Source organism: Xyrauchen texanus, chromosome 48, assembly GCF_025860055.1.
Source record: "Xyrauchen texanus isolate HMW12.3.18 chromosome 48, RBS_HiC_50CHRs, whole genome shotgun sequence".
Lineage (NCBI taxonomy): Eukaryota > Metazoa > Chordata > Actinopteri > Cypriniformes > Catostomidae > Xyrauchen > Xyrauchen texanus.
The window spans coordinates 11,466,413-11,487,121 of record NC_068323.1 but is presented as its reverse complement, the minus strand read 5'-3'; the positions used below and the strand labels follow the sequence as shown (position 1 = coordinate 11,487,121).

Genomic DNA, 20,709 nt, shown 5'->3' with positions numbered 1-20,709 from the left:
GTACTGTAGGCTGTTTTTATCTTTATCTCTTTTGAAAACCGTTTTCTCTTCCTATTCGCAGGCTCATTGGTGGGCAATACTTCTGGCTATTCTCACCATTTCAGCTATAATGTCTGGGACTATCTGGATTTTTGGACAGCCACTGGAGATAGACGAAGACATGTAAACGTCTCTCCACTTGGGGCCTTCCTCCAACAGCCAAAAACCACCATCCACATTCAAACAGCTTATGAATGTGCAAAACACATGACAGATTGAAGGGTGTCCAGATGCTCATCTGAGAGCATGATATCTCTAGAAAAAAAGAGTTGAATTGCTTGCTCTTTTAAATTTACTTGGACTCTTCCACTCATGTGTCCAACACCATTCGTGTAACATGAGCTACAGGTTCTTGGAAATGGTCAAATAAAAAGTGTTGCAGAATGTTTGACAGTAGTACAATTTCCTCAGTTGATAGTGAAGGAATAAACTGCAAAAACAATTATGTAGATTTTTATAAGACTTGGATAACAATAAACAAAACTTTTACACCACAAATTAATCTTGGTTAACATTTACATTTATTCATTTGGCAGACTTATCCAAAGCGACTTACAAGGAGAACACAAGCGAATCATCTTAAAGAGACAATGGTACGAAAAGTGCCATATTACAAAGTTTCAATATCATCAGAACAAGAATATATATATATATATATATATATATTAGTGACTGGTTAAGTGCTCATGGAAAAGATGTGTTTTTAGCAATTTTTTGAAGACAGAAAGTGAGTCAGCTTCATGAATGGAATTGGGAAGGTCATTCCACCAATGTGGTGTGATGAAGCCGAAAGTCCGGGAAAGATTTGGTGCCTCTTTGTTGATACAAGGTGCCGCTCATTAGCCGACCGCAGGCATCTAGTGGGAGTGTAGCTCTGCAGATATGATTTTAGGTATGTTGGAGCAGACCCAGTGACTGTTCTGTATGCCAGCATCAGAGTCTTTAATTTGATACGTGCATCAACCGGCAGCCAGTGGAGAGAGACCAGGAGTGGTGTAACACGCACGATCTTTGGTTCATTGAAGACCAGACGTGCTGCTGCATTCTGGATCATTTGCAGAGGTCTAATTGCATAGGCAGGAAGGCCTGCAATGAGAGAGTTACAGTAGTCCGCTATATTTATGACAAGTGACTGAACAAGAAGTTGAGTGGCATGTTCAGTAAGGAAGGAGGGTCTTATCTGCCTGATAATGTAGAATGTAAATCTACATGATCTTGTGGTCTTTGAGATGTGGTCTGTGAAATTTAGTTTGTTATTGATGGTTAATGTTAATCCATTTAACATAACAATTAACATTCACTCATTCATTCAATTCCAACATATACTGATAAAGTTGTAACATTAAAAGTAAGGTGTTAACATTTCTTACTGCAATATGAAGAAATCTTTACTAAAAACGAACAAATTATGAATTACAAATTAACATTTTCCAAAACTTAAAGTATTACTGATACATATGTTAACAAATAGAACCTTATTGTAAAAGTTAGCAAGACTTGTTTTCAGTTTATTTTTCTTACCCCCTTGGCAATTTTATTTTCTTTAAGAATGCATCTTGGGGGAAAAAATAAAAAACAATAAAATCTGTGGTAAGACAAATACATTTAATAAAATACAAAAACGTAAAAAGAATATATATAAAATGAAATCATAATATAATGCAATTTTATGCAAATGTACCTTGTTTTAAGGTTTTTTACATATTTGGACAAAAATACTATTTCTTGGCATTCATAATTCTGCCAAATAGCTGATTTCTGTTCCTGGGAAACAGCCAAGGGTTGAATCCAATAGCAGCAAGGTCAAAATAAAAGTGCGGAAAATTTTGGCTCTGATTGCGTGACAAGTGATATCCAATCCTGACACCAGTTTGTTTTGCTTTGTTGTCCTTGTTCGGGTTACCGTGATAAGCAACAAGAACTAAATGACATTTAAGCTCAAATGGGGAAAAATTCCACCAAATGTATAAAAAAAATGTTTTTAACAAAATAAAATTCAATTTGATGTAATTTTGTTATGAAATTGAAATGTGTAAATCTAAACAAATCAGCTAAAATACGTATTTTTTGTGTAATAAGATTTGCACAAAAAATTACCATAAATGCGTTGTTTCTGATGAGTATTAAAATGAGAAAACAATGCATGCATTAAACTTAAAGATAGATTTAATTATGATACAAATTTACAGTTATGTACAGATTGTTTGTTTCTTCTTTGATGTACATCACATTTATTATCATTTGTTTTATAATACAAACATAAATAGGTTATAGCAGTTACGATGCAATGCAAAGATTGATACAGTAATTTTACTGATCAGGAAATGCTATAATCTATTTAAAGTGCTTAAAATCAAACAAACAAAACCGAACCAAAGTGACGCTAGTACCAATAACTAAACATATTCAACATACAGTACAGTACATGAACAAATGAAAGGTTTTATCATGTCTTTAGATTATTAACTGAATGCAGTTATGATCTATTTATTTATTTAGACTTTAAAGTCTTTAAAAGATGTTTTCTGAATGACCAAAAGGAACAATTCCACATTAATAGTGGAGGTGTTTAATCATCACTTTGTGTCTTATGGTCATTGTGTAACTATGGTAGTGCTCGTTTGAAGGATAATATCTATATGTATGAATTACATTCCTAGCAAGCAATACATTATATGTTCAACACAGTACGCTCAGTGCAGTTGCAGTCTTAATAAATAACAACTGAATAAATAAGTGCTTTGGGGTTTCCCAAATATATCTCTGGCAAGTCATTTCATTGGCTCTTCCATTTAGGCCTGTTTTGGTACAAAGAGAGAGAGAGAGATAGAGAGAGGGAAAAAATGCCACTTTTAGAAATAGTTTAATTACTTGTGAAGATATACAATACCATACAATATTGTGACTAGCATTACCTTTTAGACGAAGACCTCCATGGCTCCTTGCATTTCACAAATACAACATCCTGAGCCAAACTTCCTGTTTGGGGATCTTTCAAACACAACACAAACCTACAAGGAAGAATGAAAGACTGTTGAACAGATTAAATAATAACTGAGGCTAATCTGATTTCCTAATACAGCATACAGCACTGTGGGGCCCAATTGTGAAAATGCTCTTGTTTCCTAATATTACACTTTTTATTTTTTATTGCAAGGATCCATGTTATCCAGTATGATCTGAGGATGTTCCAAAGAGAGTCTTCTGTGTTTCTATGGAAGCAAGAACATCTGAGCTTTTGTACAAAGTGTTCTATGTCCCAAATTTGTTTATCTGATTAGTGACCAATAAAATGTGCACTAATTAATAATATACATTTTACGTCATACACTAAAAAAACTAATGTTTGCTCCTTATCGAATTTAGCTACTTCAAATGAGCTAATGCAACACAATTCTTGAACTCTTTGTCAACGTAATTTTCAATATCAATTATCAATCAATTTAAATTTCTAAAATGGAAGCTGACTTGATCCATCTGCGTTGGGACAGCTTAAATTATTTTTGTTGGCCATAACTAGATGCACACGTGATGTCAGGTTCCCAGCATGCATTGCGGCATGAGTAAAAATGGTCTCACTATTAGCTTTTTATTGCAGCATTTGCCCTGGTTGTATTTGTTGGCCCTTTAGGTTTTTTGTCAAGTGAGTGCATCTATTTCCAAAAATAGGACTGTTGAGAGTCACGTCGTTGTGGTTTGAGTGCTGGATGTTAAAGAACCTGCATTCCTGGTTGGAAATCTTCATTTAAAACTCATCAGCAAGATGTCATCCACTATTGTTGAGACCACAAGCACACAGCTTGTTAAACTTACAACAACATTTGCAATCAAACCAGAATTTGTTTAAATTAAGTTGCCTCAACATAATTATAATGATAACTTTAACAAATGTTTATATAGTAGATGTGACTAAATGAATTTAAGTACAACAAGACTTGATTAAATTTATTGAAATAAATTAGTTTTTGATTCAAACGTTTTATTTAATAGTGCGGAAAAGTAAAACGTGTAACGTGTCTTTGTTGTAAATTAGATTTTAAATCCCGAATTTCCAACGTAGACTCAAACTCTTGGATCCCACTGTACAGTAGCCTATATCTGGTTAGAAATGGAAGAAACATACTTCTTTTGTGTCTCCCCAGCTCTGACACGGATTTTTTGGACCTGTACGCCAGAACTTTCAGAATCTCCATACCACCATGAAGACAGCATGCTTAGTAACGATGAAACAGACCAGCTACTGGAATCCTCCAATTTAAACTTCACCATCAGAAGGTCACCAATGTCCTTCTCAGTTACCACAAGGAAGGAGTGTGTCTGATTGGTGGTAATCTTCTTCTGTCTGTTTGAAAGACATTAGCACATTGAGGATTGTTGGCAACATGCTATATAGTCCTCTAAAGAAGATGCATTACTCACAAATTCAATTGGAGATCTTCTACTTCGCCATTGGTGCCATAAAGTGAGACTGTCAGGGCAGGTTCCATCTCTGGCTGGTTCATCTTTGCAAGGAAATTCATCTTTAGCTGATAGTGAAAAACTGTAAAAACAAACAGCCAAACTTTGTTACTAGTGTTCCACAACATAAATATAGTAAGTAGGGTAAGTAATTTCAAGCATTTAAGCATAAGCCTTAAAAAGGCCATAAAAAATATACATTCAGTCAAACGTGTCCAAACTTTTTTCTGGCCACACTAAGTTATCCTCTTCTGAAACTGGATACTGACCTCTGAACGGCATGGAGGCTCGCGTCTTTGTAAACATCTTGACGCTTCGTGGCTTGCGGACTTTGCTAACGTCGTAGCCCACGGTGTTACAGCCATTCTTGCGACATTGGAGGCACATGCCCCGGTCGAACATGTTGTTACTACCGCAGCTGTAGGCCCTGCTAGCCACTTCTTCATTCAGGAGGGAGTCGATGAACAGGTGGATAGACCTCTCGTGCTCACATTTAACGGCATCATTTAAGGCTAAGGGTATTAAATCAAGAAATATTACAGCTATTGCAGATATGGTTGACCTGTTGAAAAGACCAGTATTGCTGGTCACCAGCTGGTTCCCAATAGAGGTTGACCAATAGTGGATTTTGCAGATAAGGTGTTGGAAAATGGTGACAACAGATTAATCGAACAATATATTTTTTTTAAATTGATTTATAAAATGTGAAAAACAAAAACGTTTGTCTTTCCTTACTATTACAGGCAAAGACAAAGATGCTATAAGAGACCAAAAGTAATAAAATCTCAGATGCAACAAAGATAAACAAGCCTGAAAACACACTGGCGATTCTATTTTGTTTTGGCATGCCCTCGCTTCAATTTAGAACACTAGATTATCTTATCAAAATCACAAAATATGCATTGAAGTGAGGATAAAAATATGGATGAATATTTGCAATGATAGCAAATCCCCAATTGAACAATCCACCATTAAAAATAATTAAAAAAATAAATACTATTACTATAGCTTGGATTAATAGACAAAACCCATATTTCGGTATACCTCAAGTTCCTAGCATGGGATGCTTGTATGTCGGTGTGCCTACCGAGCTGGTGAACGACAAAGCAATGCTAGTCTAAGCTGGTATTTTAAGCAGGGTGATATGGGATTTCATAAATGATATTTTGGTTGCATAATAACTTTGTAACAAAAAAATTGTAGCCATTGTAGCAAGATTGTAACAGGTTGCTAAACCGATTATAAAACCAGATTATGGGCAATGTGATGCTGTCATAACCAACTCCTAATACATAACTAATGCAGTCCTTGGGAAAGCTACAAAAAACAAGCTACAGTTGTATGTTTGTTACAAAACCAGTATATTTCTAGAATATTTGTGTCACAGCTCAAAATGCAACATAATATTTCTATCAATGTTATCACATTATTGACATTGGTCCCTCGTCGATTTGATGTGCACATGGGCCAAAAGACATCCTTGCTACAATAAATCAATTCAACAATCATCTTGATTCAACAACCAACTCCCCATGTAGGCTATACTGACTTTGATATTAGCCTCAGAGTCTCATTTCTTACATTTTGAAGACATGGCAATCACTTTTAAAGATATTCCAGATTAGATCCTTACCAAGTATTCCAAAATTGGCGATTTTCTCAAGGGCTCCTCTCAAGTTGCAGCCGGGCTGGAAGCTTCCCCCATTGGGGTATATATCCACATGTCCGACTGGCTGCTGGATACCAATACTGAGACCTAGGGAACCTTGGGTGAACGTGTGGAGGACATCTACAAAGTGGGCATCATCTGGGGACAGCCGTCTGTGGGCATGGACCCCTTCAAAGTCCGGCCCTGCTGGGTCTAGACCTGCAAAAACCCAAATCATAGTAACTTGTCCCTGCTGAAAAGAGCAGCATATGTTGTGTTTTGAAGCATGGGAAGCTAGTATGCTGCTGTCACTAGAGACTGATTTCCTGTGTAATTATGTTGGTCGCTACAAGGTAACTAACATAACTGGCAAGTCTCCCTTCACTAACCATCTTCATCAGAAGAACATAATGGTTTGTCAAGCATATTTTGCTGGTGAACAACATGGCTATGCTAGTCTACCAGCTAGACCAGCACCAAACCAGAATAGAGCAGCTTGGAAGCCTCTAAGATGGTCTCTTCATTTATGAAAGTTTTTTAACAACTTTTTAATTAAAACCAACCTGTGATTCTTCCAACTTTGTTAGTAGAATGGCTTCCTGCAAAACCTGCAACGTGGGCGCCAAGACTGTAACCAATCAGGTGCAAATTTTCCAGAGGAATGTTGGTGGTCTCCTTATAATTTAAACACAAGAACATAAAAAAAGCTAATTTTAATTATACAATGACAGTGCAATTCATGATTCAATATTAATGGCATATAAAAAAGACAAACCTCCAACCAGTCTATGAAGTGTCCAACCTCCTGTCCCACCATCTTTGTATTTTGCGCTGCCACCACATAATGGTTCTGGGCCATATCCAACCAGTCCACGACGATGACATTGGCATCTTTCTCCCTGTCATAAAGTGCAGCAACCAGTTTCTCAACCCAGCTCTCGAACAATCCAATTACCTGAGAAGAAAGAGCTATTTGCATTAATACATGGGATAACCTGAGAAAGAATGAGTTTAATTTATTAAATGTATAAAAAAACATTAATTTACCGTCCAGCCGTGAATAACCAAAAAGGTTTTTGAAGTGCTGTTGAAGTTGCAGTTAATGAGAGTCTGTGGTTTGCCATGTACAATATAACACACATCATCATCTGGTTGCGAAGGGTTTCTCAGAGAAAACTTGACATTGGCTCTGTTCACATCTGATACGTCCTTATGGTCCACCAAGAAATTATCTATAAAAAGGCATTAGTCATTGAAAATACATATATAATTAATATATATATTTTTAAATATATTAAAATAAAAGGTACAATAAAAAATAGAAAAAAATACCAAAGTGGATCCACCATAAAAAAGGCATTAGGCCTTATTTAAATATAAATATAATATATCAACTTTTTAAATTAAATAACAATAATAAATTATGACATAATGCCACAAATAAATAAAGAATTAAATAAATGCAAATATACACCGATCAGCCACAACATTAAAACCACCTGCCTAATATTGTGTAGCAAAAAAACAGTGGCAACCCGCATCTCAGAATAGCATTCTTCTCACCACAATTATACAGAGTGGTTATCTGAGTTACTGTAGATTTAGTCTGGCCATTCTCTGTTTACATTTTTGGGGGGCCTGGGTAGCTCAGCGAGTATTGACGCTGACTACCACCCCTGCAGTCGCGAGTTCGAATCCAGGGTGTGCTGAGTGACTCCAGCCAGTTCTACTAAGCAACCAAATTGGCCCGGTTGCTAGGGAGGTTAGAGTCACGTGGGGTAACCTCCTCGTGGTCACGTTTAGTGGTTATCATGCTCAATGGGGCGCATGGTAATTTGTGAGTAGATCACGGAGAGTAGCATGAGCCTCCACATGCTGTGAGTCTCTCCGGTGTAATGCACAACAAGCCACGTGATAAGATGCACGGATTGACTGTCTCAGAAGCAGAGGCAACTGAGGCTTGTCCTCTGCCCAGGGCCGCCGCTGGCCAAATTGATGCCCTACGCAGAGTTCCAGGTGGACCACCACAAGGACCTACCTAGTAGTGGGAATTGGGCATTCCAAATTGAAGAGATAATAAATAAATAAATACATTTCATACAAATGGATTTCCATGGGGAAATGGCACCCGTCTAGCCTCGACCTCACCGCTGATTGGTCCGTGTTTGACGTACGTCCAATAAGAACGTTGACGTCGACGCGTCAAGTGCAGACGTCATTGAGACTTGTTGCAGCGCGCCAATAAACTCGTCCGGTGTAGACAGGTTTCAATGAATGGGTTTAAAAGCTCAGACAGAAGCAGGATATTATAGTTTCTCCTTAATAAACGCGGTATTTGCGGCAATAATCGAATACAGGTGCTTTAAAGTGATATAGTAGCGCCATGTCCACATATAACAATGCCTCTGGCTGAATTATGATTGTACAACAGCTCACATCCGTTTTCATCGCGTATCAACAAACAACTCTTGCATTTGGTCTTACCAAAGATTGCGTTGGAGAACTTTTCTTCCTCCAGAGAAGCAACGAACTGAACAGCGGAGCTTAATACGAGCCACAAAACACATTGGAATAACGTAATTTTCATTTCTTTTCTGCGTAGGATGTTGGGCACTTAGTTTATCCTCACCAGTTCTTCGGGCGCACGCTGGATGTTATAAGTTATTAATGTAATAAATTGCGAAAATAGCAAGTTTGTACTCTCGTGGTGCCGCTTGAATACTGGACTTATGAAATCTGAGCGTCAGTGTTTAGTTCCTAAATAGCACTTGTAAGAGCCACTGGTCTCTGCCCACAGGCGGGGTGATATGCTCACACACATTTGTTTAGGAGTTAGTCAGGAGCTGTTGCAGTCATTTAAATGACGTTATCACAAGGTCATTCTTTCCCATCCATAACAACATGTGCAACTGACACTTTGATTTACCTTCTTAAAGGGAAAGTTCACCCAAAAATGCACATTAGGTCACCATTTACTCACCCTCATGCTGTTCCAAACCTGTATCATGCCTTCCTCGCTGATTTGTAGAGTGACCGAATTGGACGAAAAGCACCATAAAAGTTGTTCATTTGACTAGGGCACTATTAAGTCATGTTAATCAGGTCATAGTTGGCCTTGGCATTGTGTGCAAGCTCTGAAAGACGGAAATGTATGTACTTCCTTCAAATATCCAGTGCTTTGTGTTATGTATACATGGGCAGACTATGAAAAAACTCGCTGTAGCTAGTTTATAATGTAAACCTAGTGAATGGCCAGCCTAAATTAATCTTGATTTTTTTTTTTTTTAGCTCACACAAGTTTACATTTGCAAGCACAAATTAGATTTGAGGTTTGGAAAGACAATAGAGAAAGATATCATTTTCTTTTGATTTTCTCCCCAATTTGGAACGCCCAATTCCCAATGCGTTGTAGATCCCTTGATCCGTGTGGCAGAGGACGAATATCAGTTGCCTTCATGTCTGAGACCGTCAATCCATGCATTTTATCATGTGGCTCGTTGAGCGTGTTACCGCTGATACCTAGAGTGTATGGAGGTTTCATGCTATTCTCCACGGCATCCACACACAACTCACTACATGCCCCACCGAGAGCGAACCACATTGTATCAACCACGAGGAGGTGACCCCATGTGGCTCTACCCTCCCTAGCAACCGGGCCAATTAGGTTGCTTAGGAGACCTGGCTGGAGTCACTCAGCATGCCCTGGATTTGAACTTGTGACTCCTGGTGTGGTGGTCAGTGCCTTTACTCGCTGAGCTACCCAGGACCCCCTGGGTAGCTCATATAATATATAATTTTCAATTTTGGCTGAACTATCCCTTTAAGATGTTTAACGCAACCCTTTTGCAACTGTGTTGAACAATCACAATTCGGGAAAATGTCACGTTCAGCAGCCATATCAGCTGGTTGGCTAAATCTTTTTTCCAAACAGGCAAGATCAATTCATCTCCCATAAAAAGATAGTTCACCCTAAAATGAAAGTTCCCTCATCATTAAAGATGTGTTCTTCTGATGAACATAAATGAAGATATTTATAAGAATATTTCAGCTCTGTAAATCCATACAATGCAAGTCAATAGGTTCCAAAGCTTTGAAGCTGAAAAAAGCACATAAAGTCAGCATAAAAGTAATCCAATTACTCCAGTAGTTAAATCCATGTAATCAGAAGCGATATGATAGGTGTGGGCGAGAAACAGATCAATATATAAATCCTTTTTTACTATAAATCTCCACTTTCAAACAGCTATCCTAAGCATGTTTCTCTCCTAACAGTTCTTCTTCTTTTGTTTTTGGTGATTCTCCTTCTTCATGCATATCGCCACCTATTGGGCAGAAGAAGAATTTATATTAAAAAAGGACTTTAATAATGATCTGGTTCTCACACACACCTTTCATATTGCTTCTGAAGACATTAATTAAACCAGTGGAGTCATCGAGATGACTTGTATGCTGCCTTTGTGTGCTTTTTAGAGCTTCAAAGTTCTGCCCACTATTAACTTTACATTTATTTTTTACACTGCGTGGACCTAAAGAGCTGAGAAATTCTTCTAAAAATCTTCATTTGTGTTCTGCAGAAGAAAGACAGTCATACACATCTGGGATGGCATGAGGTTGAGTAAATGATGAATTTTCGTTTTTGAGTGAACTGTTATTTTAATGCTATTTAATAGGGCCCGGAAACTGCTAACATTTCTTGTCTGTATCTAGCTCATGTAATCACGTAAAGGGATCAGACAGGTTTTAGACATTTAACTTGGAATGAACAAACCTTTTGTGGTGGGGATCATATAAACCTGTTATGTCATGGATTTTGACCGACTCAAGTCAGTGAAATATTAATATACAGCATGAAAAGAAGTAAAGAATGTAAATAATACCAGAATACTGAAACCTTTTTTTATTTGTATTTATTTTTTCTTGTCATTGGAGAGAGAGAGAGAGAGAGAGAGAAGAGAGAGTAATCTATCATTTAAACTTTATTTACTATTTGCTAACACCATGAAACCTTAAATAATTAGTCCTTTTTTTGGCTTGCCTTCTGTTTTTCCCTGCAATTGAACGCATTGTGTCATAGTCACACTGTAACGCCTTGATACTGCCAAAACTCTCAGATTGCAACTGCTCTGTGATCTATCATTCCTTCCATTTGTAATAACATAGCAAGCCATGGGACACTGGCACAAGAGTTGCTACTCTCATCCAAAGTGTTCTTCGAGATCACATTTTTATTTGGACAAATTCGAGACACTTGTCAATGTCACATGCTCTTTAGTAGGATCATGGCTGTGTATCATTGTCCACTGCATTATAACTCAGAAATAAGAATTTCGATGAATTGGAGAATAACATTGCAAAATATATAAATAGCCAGAAGTATGCTATATCTACAAATTCAACACTGAATGAGTGCTGAAATTGGATAGAAATCATAAGAACTGTCCTTTGCAGAGGTGCTCAGACTAACTAGAAGATTGGAATGTGTTATTTTGCATTCCAAGAACCATTTCTTCCATGAAAAAGGGAGGAGATCTAGAAAAACAGGCCCCCTCTGTTTTGATTTGAGGCTACATGTGAGTCTCTCTTCCATTAAACAATACTGAGTGAGTCAACTGAGTAACACAAGATAACACACATTTTTTGTAACACAGGATGTTGTTGAATGGATGAAGATATTCAAATGGCATCTTGTTTGAATTGAGATGACTTGAACAAAACTGGGATTACTTGGATTTTGAAGACGCTTTATTATATTAAATTCAAAATGTTGACTGGTTGTATGATGCCCACTTACAATCGAAGTGAATGGGGGCCAATCCATAAACGTTAAAATACTCACCGTTTCAAAAGTATAGCCAGGAGATGTAAACAATAAGTGCGTTAACCTGATTTCAGCGTGATAAAATCGCAAAGTTGTATCCAATTTTATAACTTTGTTTCCATGATGAGTTACTGACGTGAACCCTGAAACGACTGTAAAAACAACACTTTAAACAACTTTACAGCTCATGTAATACATGAGTTGTAACAGAAAAATTAACTTAAGTGCTTTTATAACATTTTAAGCTTCCCATTTCTGTTTAAACCATCCAGAAATTGTCCCCATTCACCTCCATTGTAAGTGTCTCAGTGTAACTCGATTTTAGCTTCTTTTTTTTTAAGAAAAGGAGGTACGAGGCAAAAGTATTATTTGCGTTAATCAGCATTATGCCACAAATGCTGTCGTCTGTGCTTAACTTGTATTGAACACAGAACATCTCTTTTAAAGTTAATATCGACATGGCAAATGTATTCAATCTTAACAGAGGCAGTTCAGAGATGGTGAAATGGTGGACTGAATTGTTCAAATAAATAAAATCTAAAGCCCTGATATACTGTTACATTATGTTTATTAAAATTGACATTGTCATACAGTGCATGGCATATAGATTAATGTAAAAAATCATCACAACAGGTGACCCAATGCTAATCGGATCATCTCCTTCCATCAAGTAAAAATTCAAAGTTTGTTCGCTTATAAAAATAGAGAGGCTACATAACTCAAAAGAACAAGGCAAAAGCACTTCAGAAACATGGAATACATACATTATGTGCTACATATACAAATATATACATTCAATAAATAGGAAGGTTGAACAGTTTTTGATGTATTTGTGGCTATTATGTGAGACGGTCAACAATGTTTAGGCCTTTTTTTATATATATATAAAATGTCCACATTGTTTTCTTTAGATCAAATGATTTTTTTTACTTACAAATCTTTGCTGACCCATGTATGACCTTTAGACTTCTTCTGTCACTCATTTTGACTTTTAAGTTGCTATGAAGGGGGTGTTGAGAGACAAAACAATGGCAAAAATATACAAAATTGTTTGATGACTTTTGCTGGTTTATCCAAACAAAATTTAATGATCAAAAGGAGCAAAGCCTATAAAGTGACCAGTGCCAGACACAATAACCCAAGAAACAAAGGAAAGGTAGACAGTTGAAGGGCTGTATATACTATATGTGTGAGTGTATATATAATGACAATTACAAATATTTACAGTAATCATTGCATCTTGATTCAGAAGTGAATGGATTTGGTCCCATTTTTGGTGACACCTAATGGTGAAAGCTATCCAGTCGGAATACTGTACGCAGTTTGAGACTACAGATTTGCCAGACTGACTTTTGTCAGTAGCAAAGACAAATCGGAATTGTTGCTTTGGGAACTGAGGCAAAGAGTATTAGCATAGCCAGCAAGTCGCTTCGGTTAAGAAAACTACTTCACATTGCGGCCCAAAACAATGGCTAAATAATCGAGTGGTTCAGTCTTGAAGTGGAGTACTGTTAACAGAGATCTAAACCAAACAAACTTTAGACCTGTTTTGAGAGGCATCGTTCCCCAAAAGGAGAAACTTACTACAACAACTAACCTTCAGTATGTTTACATGCATTTTTAAAGTTTGATTTCAGATTGATTAAATCAATAATTAATCTTGTTAAAATGTAAACGCTATAGTCCGACTTCTTTTACAAAGTCGGCTAACAGACCTAGATAATGCGATTGTAGCACAGCTTCATCCAGCATGTATACATGTTAATCGGACCAAAATTAGCCTTGGCGTTTTGCGCATAATACGAAAGACAATGTTCAAATATTCAATTACGTATTGTGTCTTGTATACTTCATATGCTCGACAATGCAAAAAAACTGCTATAGCTTGATTATAACCAGCACATGCAAACTTATTGAGCGCCTCTTTGGTGCACAACTAGCAAAACCCTGTTGGTTAAGTGCAGGCAAGCAATGCTTGTTAATAAATGTAACTTTCGTATAACCAATGCAAACAGACTGGACCAAACACAGTGTAACAGCATTTTTGCACATGTGTATTGCATAGAGAAATGTGATTATCATTTCATATATTCAACTACTTCAGTAAAGATTGTCTTGCCAGCAATTGTCTTGAAGTGAATGACCTGTGATGTGTCAACATGAACGAAAAACTCAGCAATGTCCAAAGTGATTTTTTGTTCTAAAACTGCACAGCAGTAAAGTTTTCAAGATAGATGTTTCTTGAAGAATGCGTTTCAGGATTTGGGTCAGGTGAAGGTTATTCATCAGTAAGTCAGAACTTACAGGCTCTACCATTCCTGTGGATTCTGAAGTGCGCCTCTACCCTCTACTCTGTGTTTTGTTTGAACGAACTTCCATGCATCGTCAGCTTGTGCAATCTATCAGAGTAAAGTGCAGAGGGTTTAGTCAAACAAAAGCCACCACAACAAATAAAACTAGCACATAGTAGCTGCAAGGGAAGGTCATTTTTTATTGAGCTCTGTAAATAGATAAGAAAACAGTGGATGAATTTACCTCTGGTTTTTGCGGCTTGACTGGGCTTCTTTGGCTTTCACAAAGACTGCGGCATCACCTCCACGTGCTAGGTAGGAAAATTCACCATCCTTGGCGCTGAAGATAACTCTGTATCAAAAAAAGAACTTAATTTAAATTTTGAGGTTTCAATTTAGGCTCAAGGATAATTTGAATTTTATGAATATGTTCAGGTTTAACATTAAAGGTGAAGAGTGCGCCACTAGTGGCACGAAACAGAACTGAGGTCAGTTTGTTTTAGTGGCTTGACTGAGTGCAACATAACATCGACTCAAATAATGGCGTGTTGATTGGGAGAGTTTAAAACGTGTTTGAACAAAAACAAAAACAATGAGCGCATTTACCAGCACAGCATAAATATTGATCATAATAAAAATGTAGCTTATTATAAAAAAAAAAAAAACAGACAACGAAAGAAAAACTGCGTTTACATGAAATTTCAAATCATCTGATTATTCTCTGCTTTTGATGTCAAAACTTAAACAGGCATGAGCACATCACTTGCGCACACTGTGTGACGTCAGTGAGAATGCCTGTAAAGTTTACATGCAACGCAAAATCAGAGTAATGAGGAAAAATCTGTGTGCCGATCAGTTTTTGCTTTTTATGACCTTAGCTCGTATATTTATGACCTTACCCCCATATACTTCACATGTTGTCGACTTAGCATTGGTGTAAGATTGTACATGTAATCGCAAATACAGTGTATATATATATATATATATATATATATATATATATATATATATATATATATATATATTGAAATTGAGTTTTGTGTCAGCTATTGACATAGAAATAGCATAGCACACTTCACATTTAAAATGTACTGAAGATTACTCTGAATTAAAAAAAAGAAGCTTCATTTAAATTTTGAATTTGAAATTTTGGCTCAAGAATCATTTGTTTGAAAAATTTCTTTCTGCTTACTTTGATTGCGTCTCTCCTGACTTGACACGTAGTTTGCGGATGTGAAAGGTATCAGGGCTCCACCAGGGCCAGCCGATAAGTGTGTCTTTCTCCCATAGAATCTTAACCATAAGAAGTTCTCCCATGTCTACATCTGTGGTCAACAGGAAGGACAATGTGGAGTTTGTGTTCAAATCAGACCTGTGGAATCAAGCAAAAGCCATCATTACCAATTGGACAGACACTTACAGCAAACTTATCACAGGGCAGAGTCCAATCTCAGGAAACCTACTGCCAAATATTTCTATGCTGTTCTTCTGTGTAGTTGTTCATACATAAAGCAAGACCTATTTTTCATAACCAAGGACATAAAACCATACTGCGCTGCAAAGGCAAAATGCTGTAAATTTACCCTGTCAAAATAGAGTTAGAAATCACATCTCTTTAACTGTGATGTAGCTCAACAATGCTTAAAATCAGAGACAACGCAGTGCGAATATTTTATACTCAACATTGAAAATGTTGGCTGGACAATAGTGAAAAAACTAGGAAGCCATTTTGCTCAGCTTTAGTGTTGGTGTAGATACTGCATTTTGGCTTTGTATCATGCAGAGTCTTTAAGACCATCCTGGTATAACACCACAAAACTGCTTTTAGGCTTAATTCATAACCATTTCTAGTTAAATCAGAACCGAAAGTCTTGATACCATCAAATACTGTGGCAACTTACATAACATAGGGAATATTCTCCTTCTCGCCATGGATTCCATACAATGAGATCTTCATTGGCTGATCAGTGTAGCTCAATTTGGTCTTGCTGAAGAAGTGGACCTTCACTTGGTAATGGAAAACTGTGAGAAGATAGTTATATTTAGAAAGGATTTTGGATGATGTAAACACTCAATCGGCTCTCAGAAATCCTGACATCTTCAGACTTCTGTTAAGGTACATTTTCTTTTAGTAATTTTAGAGGTAAGAAACTATTAACATGCTGTAGACCGTCCTAGCCATGTCTTAACAAGAGCAGTTTAATATGGACTATGATTGTTCATATGACATAATAATAACCATAAATGACCAATTCTGATTCCTAGTGATATAGCGTTGTTGCTTTATGCTAGCAAACCTGTGCAATGGTGTTTAGTTTCAAAACAAATTGGCAACATAACTTTTCTCTATCTGTTCCAGACAACACTTTGACAAAGATTAGACATGGATTAGTCCAAGATGCCTCCAATACACCGATATCGTACATAGACTTAAATCTGACAATTTGCTTATTTGCGGTCTATTTGAAGACTGTCCTCATGTAACCTACCACATTTCAACCTAAAGTAAACCTTGGTGTTCCTTACGTTTATAGGGCATCATGTCTCTGGTTTTCATGTACATCTTGCTGCTCCTGCGAGTACGGATTTTGTTGATGCTGTAGCCAACCTTATTGCAGCGGTTCTTGCGACAGCTGAGGCACATGCCTTTGTTGAAGCTGTCTTTGGAGTTGCAGTGGTAAGCCAAGCTTTGTTGCTCCGTGTTTAACAGTGAGTCAATGAACAGGTGGACGGAGCGCTCGTGGGAGCACTTCACAATCTGATCCATGTCTGCAGAGAACCGGGGAAAAATGTTAAAGGTAATATTCTAATATTAGGCATACAGTATTCAGTAATCAGCATATTATTATCTGAAAAAACCTTAAACCAGCCTGAGATGGTTGGCTGATCTCCCAGTCTGGCCAAGTCTGGTCAGTTTTGATAGTTTTCGAGGGGTTTGGGGCACTTTCAGTTAGTCAGGCTGGAAGACTACTAAACTAACTAAAACCAGCTTTGCAAGACTTTGAGGACAGTTAGACTAACTTAACGCTAGCTTGGCCAGGTTGGGAGACCAGTAAGACCTGCTTGAACCAGCTAAGACCTTAGGCTCATTTAAACTGTTTTAAAGTGGTTTTGTAATTTAAAAACTTATTTGAATGCAACAATGGTAACTCACTTCTTAAACCAGAAGTGGCCACCATCATCATAGTGTTCTGAAGGTCACAGCCAGGCTGAAAGGTCCCGCCATTGGGGTAAATATCCACATGGCCAACTGGCCTCTGAATCCCAATGCTGCGGTCCGGAGAGCCTCGGGTGTTGGTGTGAAGAACATCCACAAAACGGGCATCGTCAGGGGAAAGAGTGCTCTGGGCATCAGCATACTCAAAGGTAGGACCAGCAGGATCCAGCCCTGGTGAGACAACCAAGACATTAACATTACATTTGTCAGTGTGAACATTGCATGTCTAAGGTCTCAAAAGGTAGAACATAAACACCCTATAGGGGCCATCCAGATCAAATATTTTCTTGCAGTAAAAGACGTCTTTCTAGTGCATGTTTACATAGAAAAACTATTTGAAAAACAGTGCACATGTATGTAAAAAAATGTGGAAGCAAAAAATGTGTTCTTGTGCTAAAAAAAAGCTAGGTGCAGTGCAACAAACTGAAGAGAACACAGGCGTCTCGAGATACATTTTTAAAAGTTACATGCCGTCTTAAAAAAACGTAGCGCTCCTGCACGAGATGCTGAAAACAAAACAGCAAGATGCAGCAAAATGTTTACAGACACCTGTCTAGTGCATGTTTACATAGAAAAACAAAAGACCAATCAACTCAAAAATGCAGATGGACTCAAAAACGCTAAGACACAACTTCAAGTTACCTGTAATTCTGTTAACTTTATATTTGGTAAGAAGACCAGCGATTCCCGCGACGTGAGCTCCAAGGCTGTACCCTAGCAGATGCAACTTTTCCCAAGGATAGTCAAGTTCGGCCTAAAGAAATGAACAAACATACAAGATACAGATTTAAGTGTACTGCATGGAGACCATATATTCAAGAACATTTCCATGAAACCTTATATTTGAAAAATTGCAATTACAATTTCAACTAAGTATATCTACATGGTCAACAATTGCCACTTTGACGTAGAACAAACCCACTCTCAGAGTGCTCAACATACCTGTAACCAGTTGACAAATTTGGCCACGTCTTTGCCTACTGGCTTGGTGTAGGCAGCTGACGTAGGGTAGTGTTGTTGAGCACGGGACAGCCAGTCCACCACAATGACATTGGCTGTTGGCTCTCGTTCATAGAGTGCTGTTACCAGTTTATGAACCCAGCTCTCAAACATACCAGTGACCTGAGATGGAAGCACTTGCATTACGGTTTGGACCGTTACACAGATTCATCAACGCTCTTTAAAGCAACATTTTATTGTGATATTATGAACAATAAGAATACAATATAAAAACCCAATAAAGTGTTCAGCTTTTACTCAAAGGTATAGTTAACTCAAAAATGAGGGTGAGGGTGGGTACATGATGACAGAATTTTCATTTTTGTGCAAGCTATCCCTTTAAACATTCTGCAAGATTAATAGAGCAGGCTGAGTTGATGTTGTATAAACATTTCAACTGAGAGATATTTTGTTTTCCTAGACTGTACAAATATAGTGGCTGCACTTACTGTCCATCCATGAATAACTATGAAAGTGTTGTTCTCTGTATTGAAGTTGCATTCTTTGATAGTGTGAGGTTGACCAGGAACTATATAACAGAGATCGTCTTCGGGTTCATCAATGGTTCTAAAAGAGAACTTGGATTCAACGTCACTGAAGTCCATCATCCATTCTGTGGCATTGTCCATGATATCACCTGTCCAAAAACAGGTCAAAAATGAGCTCACCAACCAACAAGAACAATATACATTAAACACTTGCCATAGACTAAATGGCACTTATATGAAACTATTTTACTTGTAAGCTGCTTATAAATATCTACATTATTAAAGTTTTAAAGAAGCTTAGCTTGCATGTGCTTATGCTTTTCACAAATTTTTAATCTAAGGAATTAGTAAAAAAAAGAAAGAAAAAAAGAAACGTTTTTAATCCTTTCCCAGTGCTTGAGATGGCTATAAATTGTGTGAAAGAAATAGATTTTTTTTTATTTCGCTATGATGTCCTGGACATGTCTCTTCAATTCTTCTTATTGATTTTTTTCAGTCTGACCTGCCTTTGAGAGAGCACTACTTTGCCATTTAACTAAAAGACAGAAATTTGAGATTTGCCTAGTTTTTTTTAAAGATATTTATAAGTTTTATAGACTATGTTCACAGATCGTTTGTAGTTGTATGACTATCTGAAAGGCACATATTGATGAAACAGGATAAATCACAATGCTTAAAAAAACAGTCTGACTACATAATACATTTCCAACATTTCACATGGCATTTATAATAATAAAAGATTAATAAAACATTATAAAATAAATTTTAAGTGTTAAAGAATATTAACATTTTTCAACATACAATATTTCAAAAGAGTAAATAAGATTAAAAAAACTCGAGTAAATGCATGAATGATAAATTTAATATGTATCACGCGAATAAATTATAAATTAAAATTCGACAATAAACTTTTTAGTTTGACTAAATCTGAATATGTCTTTTAAGACTAAATAAGGTAAATAAATAGTTAAATAAATAACTGAAATAAATGCATGAATGTTTTTATGTTTGAAAATAGAAATGATAGAAATGTTTTTTGCTGAATCTCATTTTAGACTAAAATAACGAAAGTTAAAAAAAAATTATAATAATAAAATAAACCTGCATTAATGCATTAAAAAATTATATTAGCGCGTATATTTTCACTCATGCATAATAAACGTGCACTTTATTTATTTATTGAATTATGCAAAGTTAACCCTGTCGCAATACACGAGTCCGATTTCTGTTATTTATCTAAAATAACATTTTTATTACTTCTATATTCGCGTTTAAGCACCAAAAAGTGGCATTTTAAACGTTTAAAAATAATTTAAAAAGTTGATTGTATAAAATAAATTGTATTATACTTACTAAAAACGGTGGAGTTAATTGTCGGCTCAATTGTAATGGCGTAACCCGCGGAAATGTACGCAAAATATATCCAAGTTATCAAACAATAATCGCTCCCTTTCCCCATGTTACTTTAATTTAAATATTTACGGTTGGCTTAAAAAAAAATACTAAATTCAATGCTGAAGCAGTTCGGATCCAGTTATTAACAGCGTAGCATCAAGTTTATATTCCAGTTGGAGGTAGCAGCTTCTTAACTCTTAGAAGTCAATGTCCAGAGTTTCTCAAAGTTTAAATCAGTTGCCGCTACAAGCGTGTCTTTATCCTCAGTGCCGGGCCTCATGTAAATTACTCACATTCTATTGGTCGAGAGAGGTGGGGTAAGGCGTGATGTGGCCAATAAAAGACCAGAACTGACT

The 20,709-nt window shown here is 36.8% G+C and overlaps 3 protein-coding genes across 3 annotated transcripts in view; 1 reads left to right on the top strand and 2 right to left on the bottom strand.

Annotated features, from left to right (window-relative positions):
• Positions 1-547, top strand: part of si:ch1073-396h14.1 (disintegrin and metalloproteinase domain-containing protein 10) — a 30,537-nt gene extending 29,990 nt beyond the window's left edge. Inside the window, 1 exon segment of the mRNA XM_052121788.1 lies at positions 62-547. Within this exon segment, the coding sequence (XP_051977748.1) occupies positions 62-166 (105 nt within the window). The 3' untranslated portion in view covers positions 167-547.
• On the bottom strand, positions 548-8,894 carry LOC127639658 (lipoprotein lipase). Its single transcript, XM_052121789.1, has 10 exons — positions 8,630-8,894; positions 7,193-7,377; positions 6,921-7,100; positions 6,709-6,820; positions 6,131-6,364; positions 4,767-5,009; positions 4,459-4,579; positions 4,163-4,381; positions 2,955-3,050; positions 548-2,837 (listed from the first exon to the last, which is right to left on the bottom strand). Exons 1-10 carry the CDS (start codon positions 8,730-8,732, stop codon positions 2,816-2,818), a joined length of 1,515 nt encoding a protein of 504 aa, XP_051977749.1. The 5' UTR covers positions 8,733-8,894; the 3' UTR covers positions 548-2,815.
• Positions 8,895-12,521: 3,627 nt separating this feature from the next.
• LOC127639731 (lipoprotein lipase-like) lies at positions 12,522-20,568 on the bottom strand. The gene is made up of 10 exons (XM_052121916.1): positions 20,312-20,568; positions 18,920-19,107; positions 18,414-18,593; positions 18,114-18,225; positions 17,409-17,642; positions 16,781-17,023; positions 16,156-16,276; positions 15,447-15,626; positions 14,499-14,606; positions 12,522-14,362 (listed from the first exon to the last, which is right to left on the bottom strand). Exons 1-10 carry the CDS (start codon positions 20,415-20,417, stop codon positions 14,311-14,313), a joined length of 1,524 nt encoding a protein of 507 aa, XP_051977876.1. The 5' UTR covers positions 20,418-20,568; the 3' UTR covers positions 12,522-14,310.
• Between the last annotated feature and the right edge of the window lie 141 nt (positions 20,569-20,709).

Coding starts and splice junctions, on each gene's coding strand:
- LOC127639731 (XM_052121916.1), bottom strand. CDS start 20,417: ATGGGGAAAGGGAGCGATTATTGTTTGATAACTTGGATATATTTTGCG. Junction 17,643..18,113: donor TAAAGTTAACAGAATTACAG/GTAACTTGAAGT, acceptor TTGTCTCACCAG/GGCTGGATCCTGCTGGTCCT. Junction 14,363..14,498: donor TCAAGCCGCAAAAACCAGAG/GTAAATTCATCC, acceptor TTACTCTGATAG/ATTGCACAAGCTGACGATGC.
- LOC127639658 (XM_052121789.1), bottom strand. CDS start 8,732: ATGAAAATTACGTTATTCCAATGTGTTTTGTGGCTCGTATTAAGCTCC. Junction 7,378..8,629: donor GTTCTCCAACGCAATCTTTG/GTAAGACCAAAT, acceptor GCCTTTTTATAG/ATAATTTCTTGGTGGACCAT. Junction 6,821..6,920: donor ACTTCATAGACTGGTTGGAG/GTTTGTCTTTTT, acceptor TTAAATTATAAG/GAGACCACCAACATTCCTCT.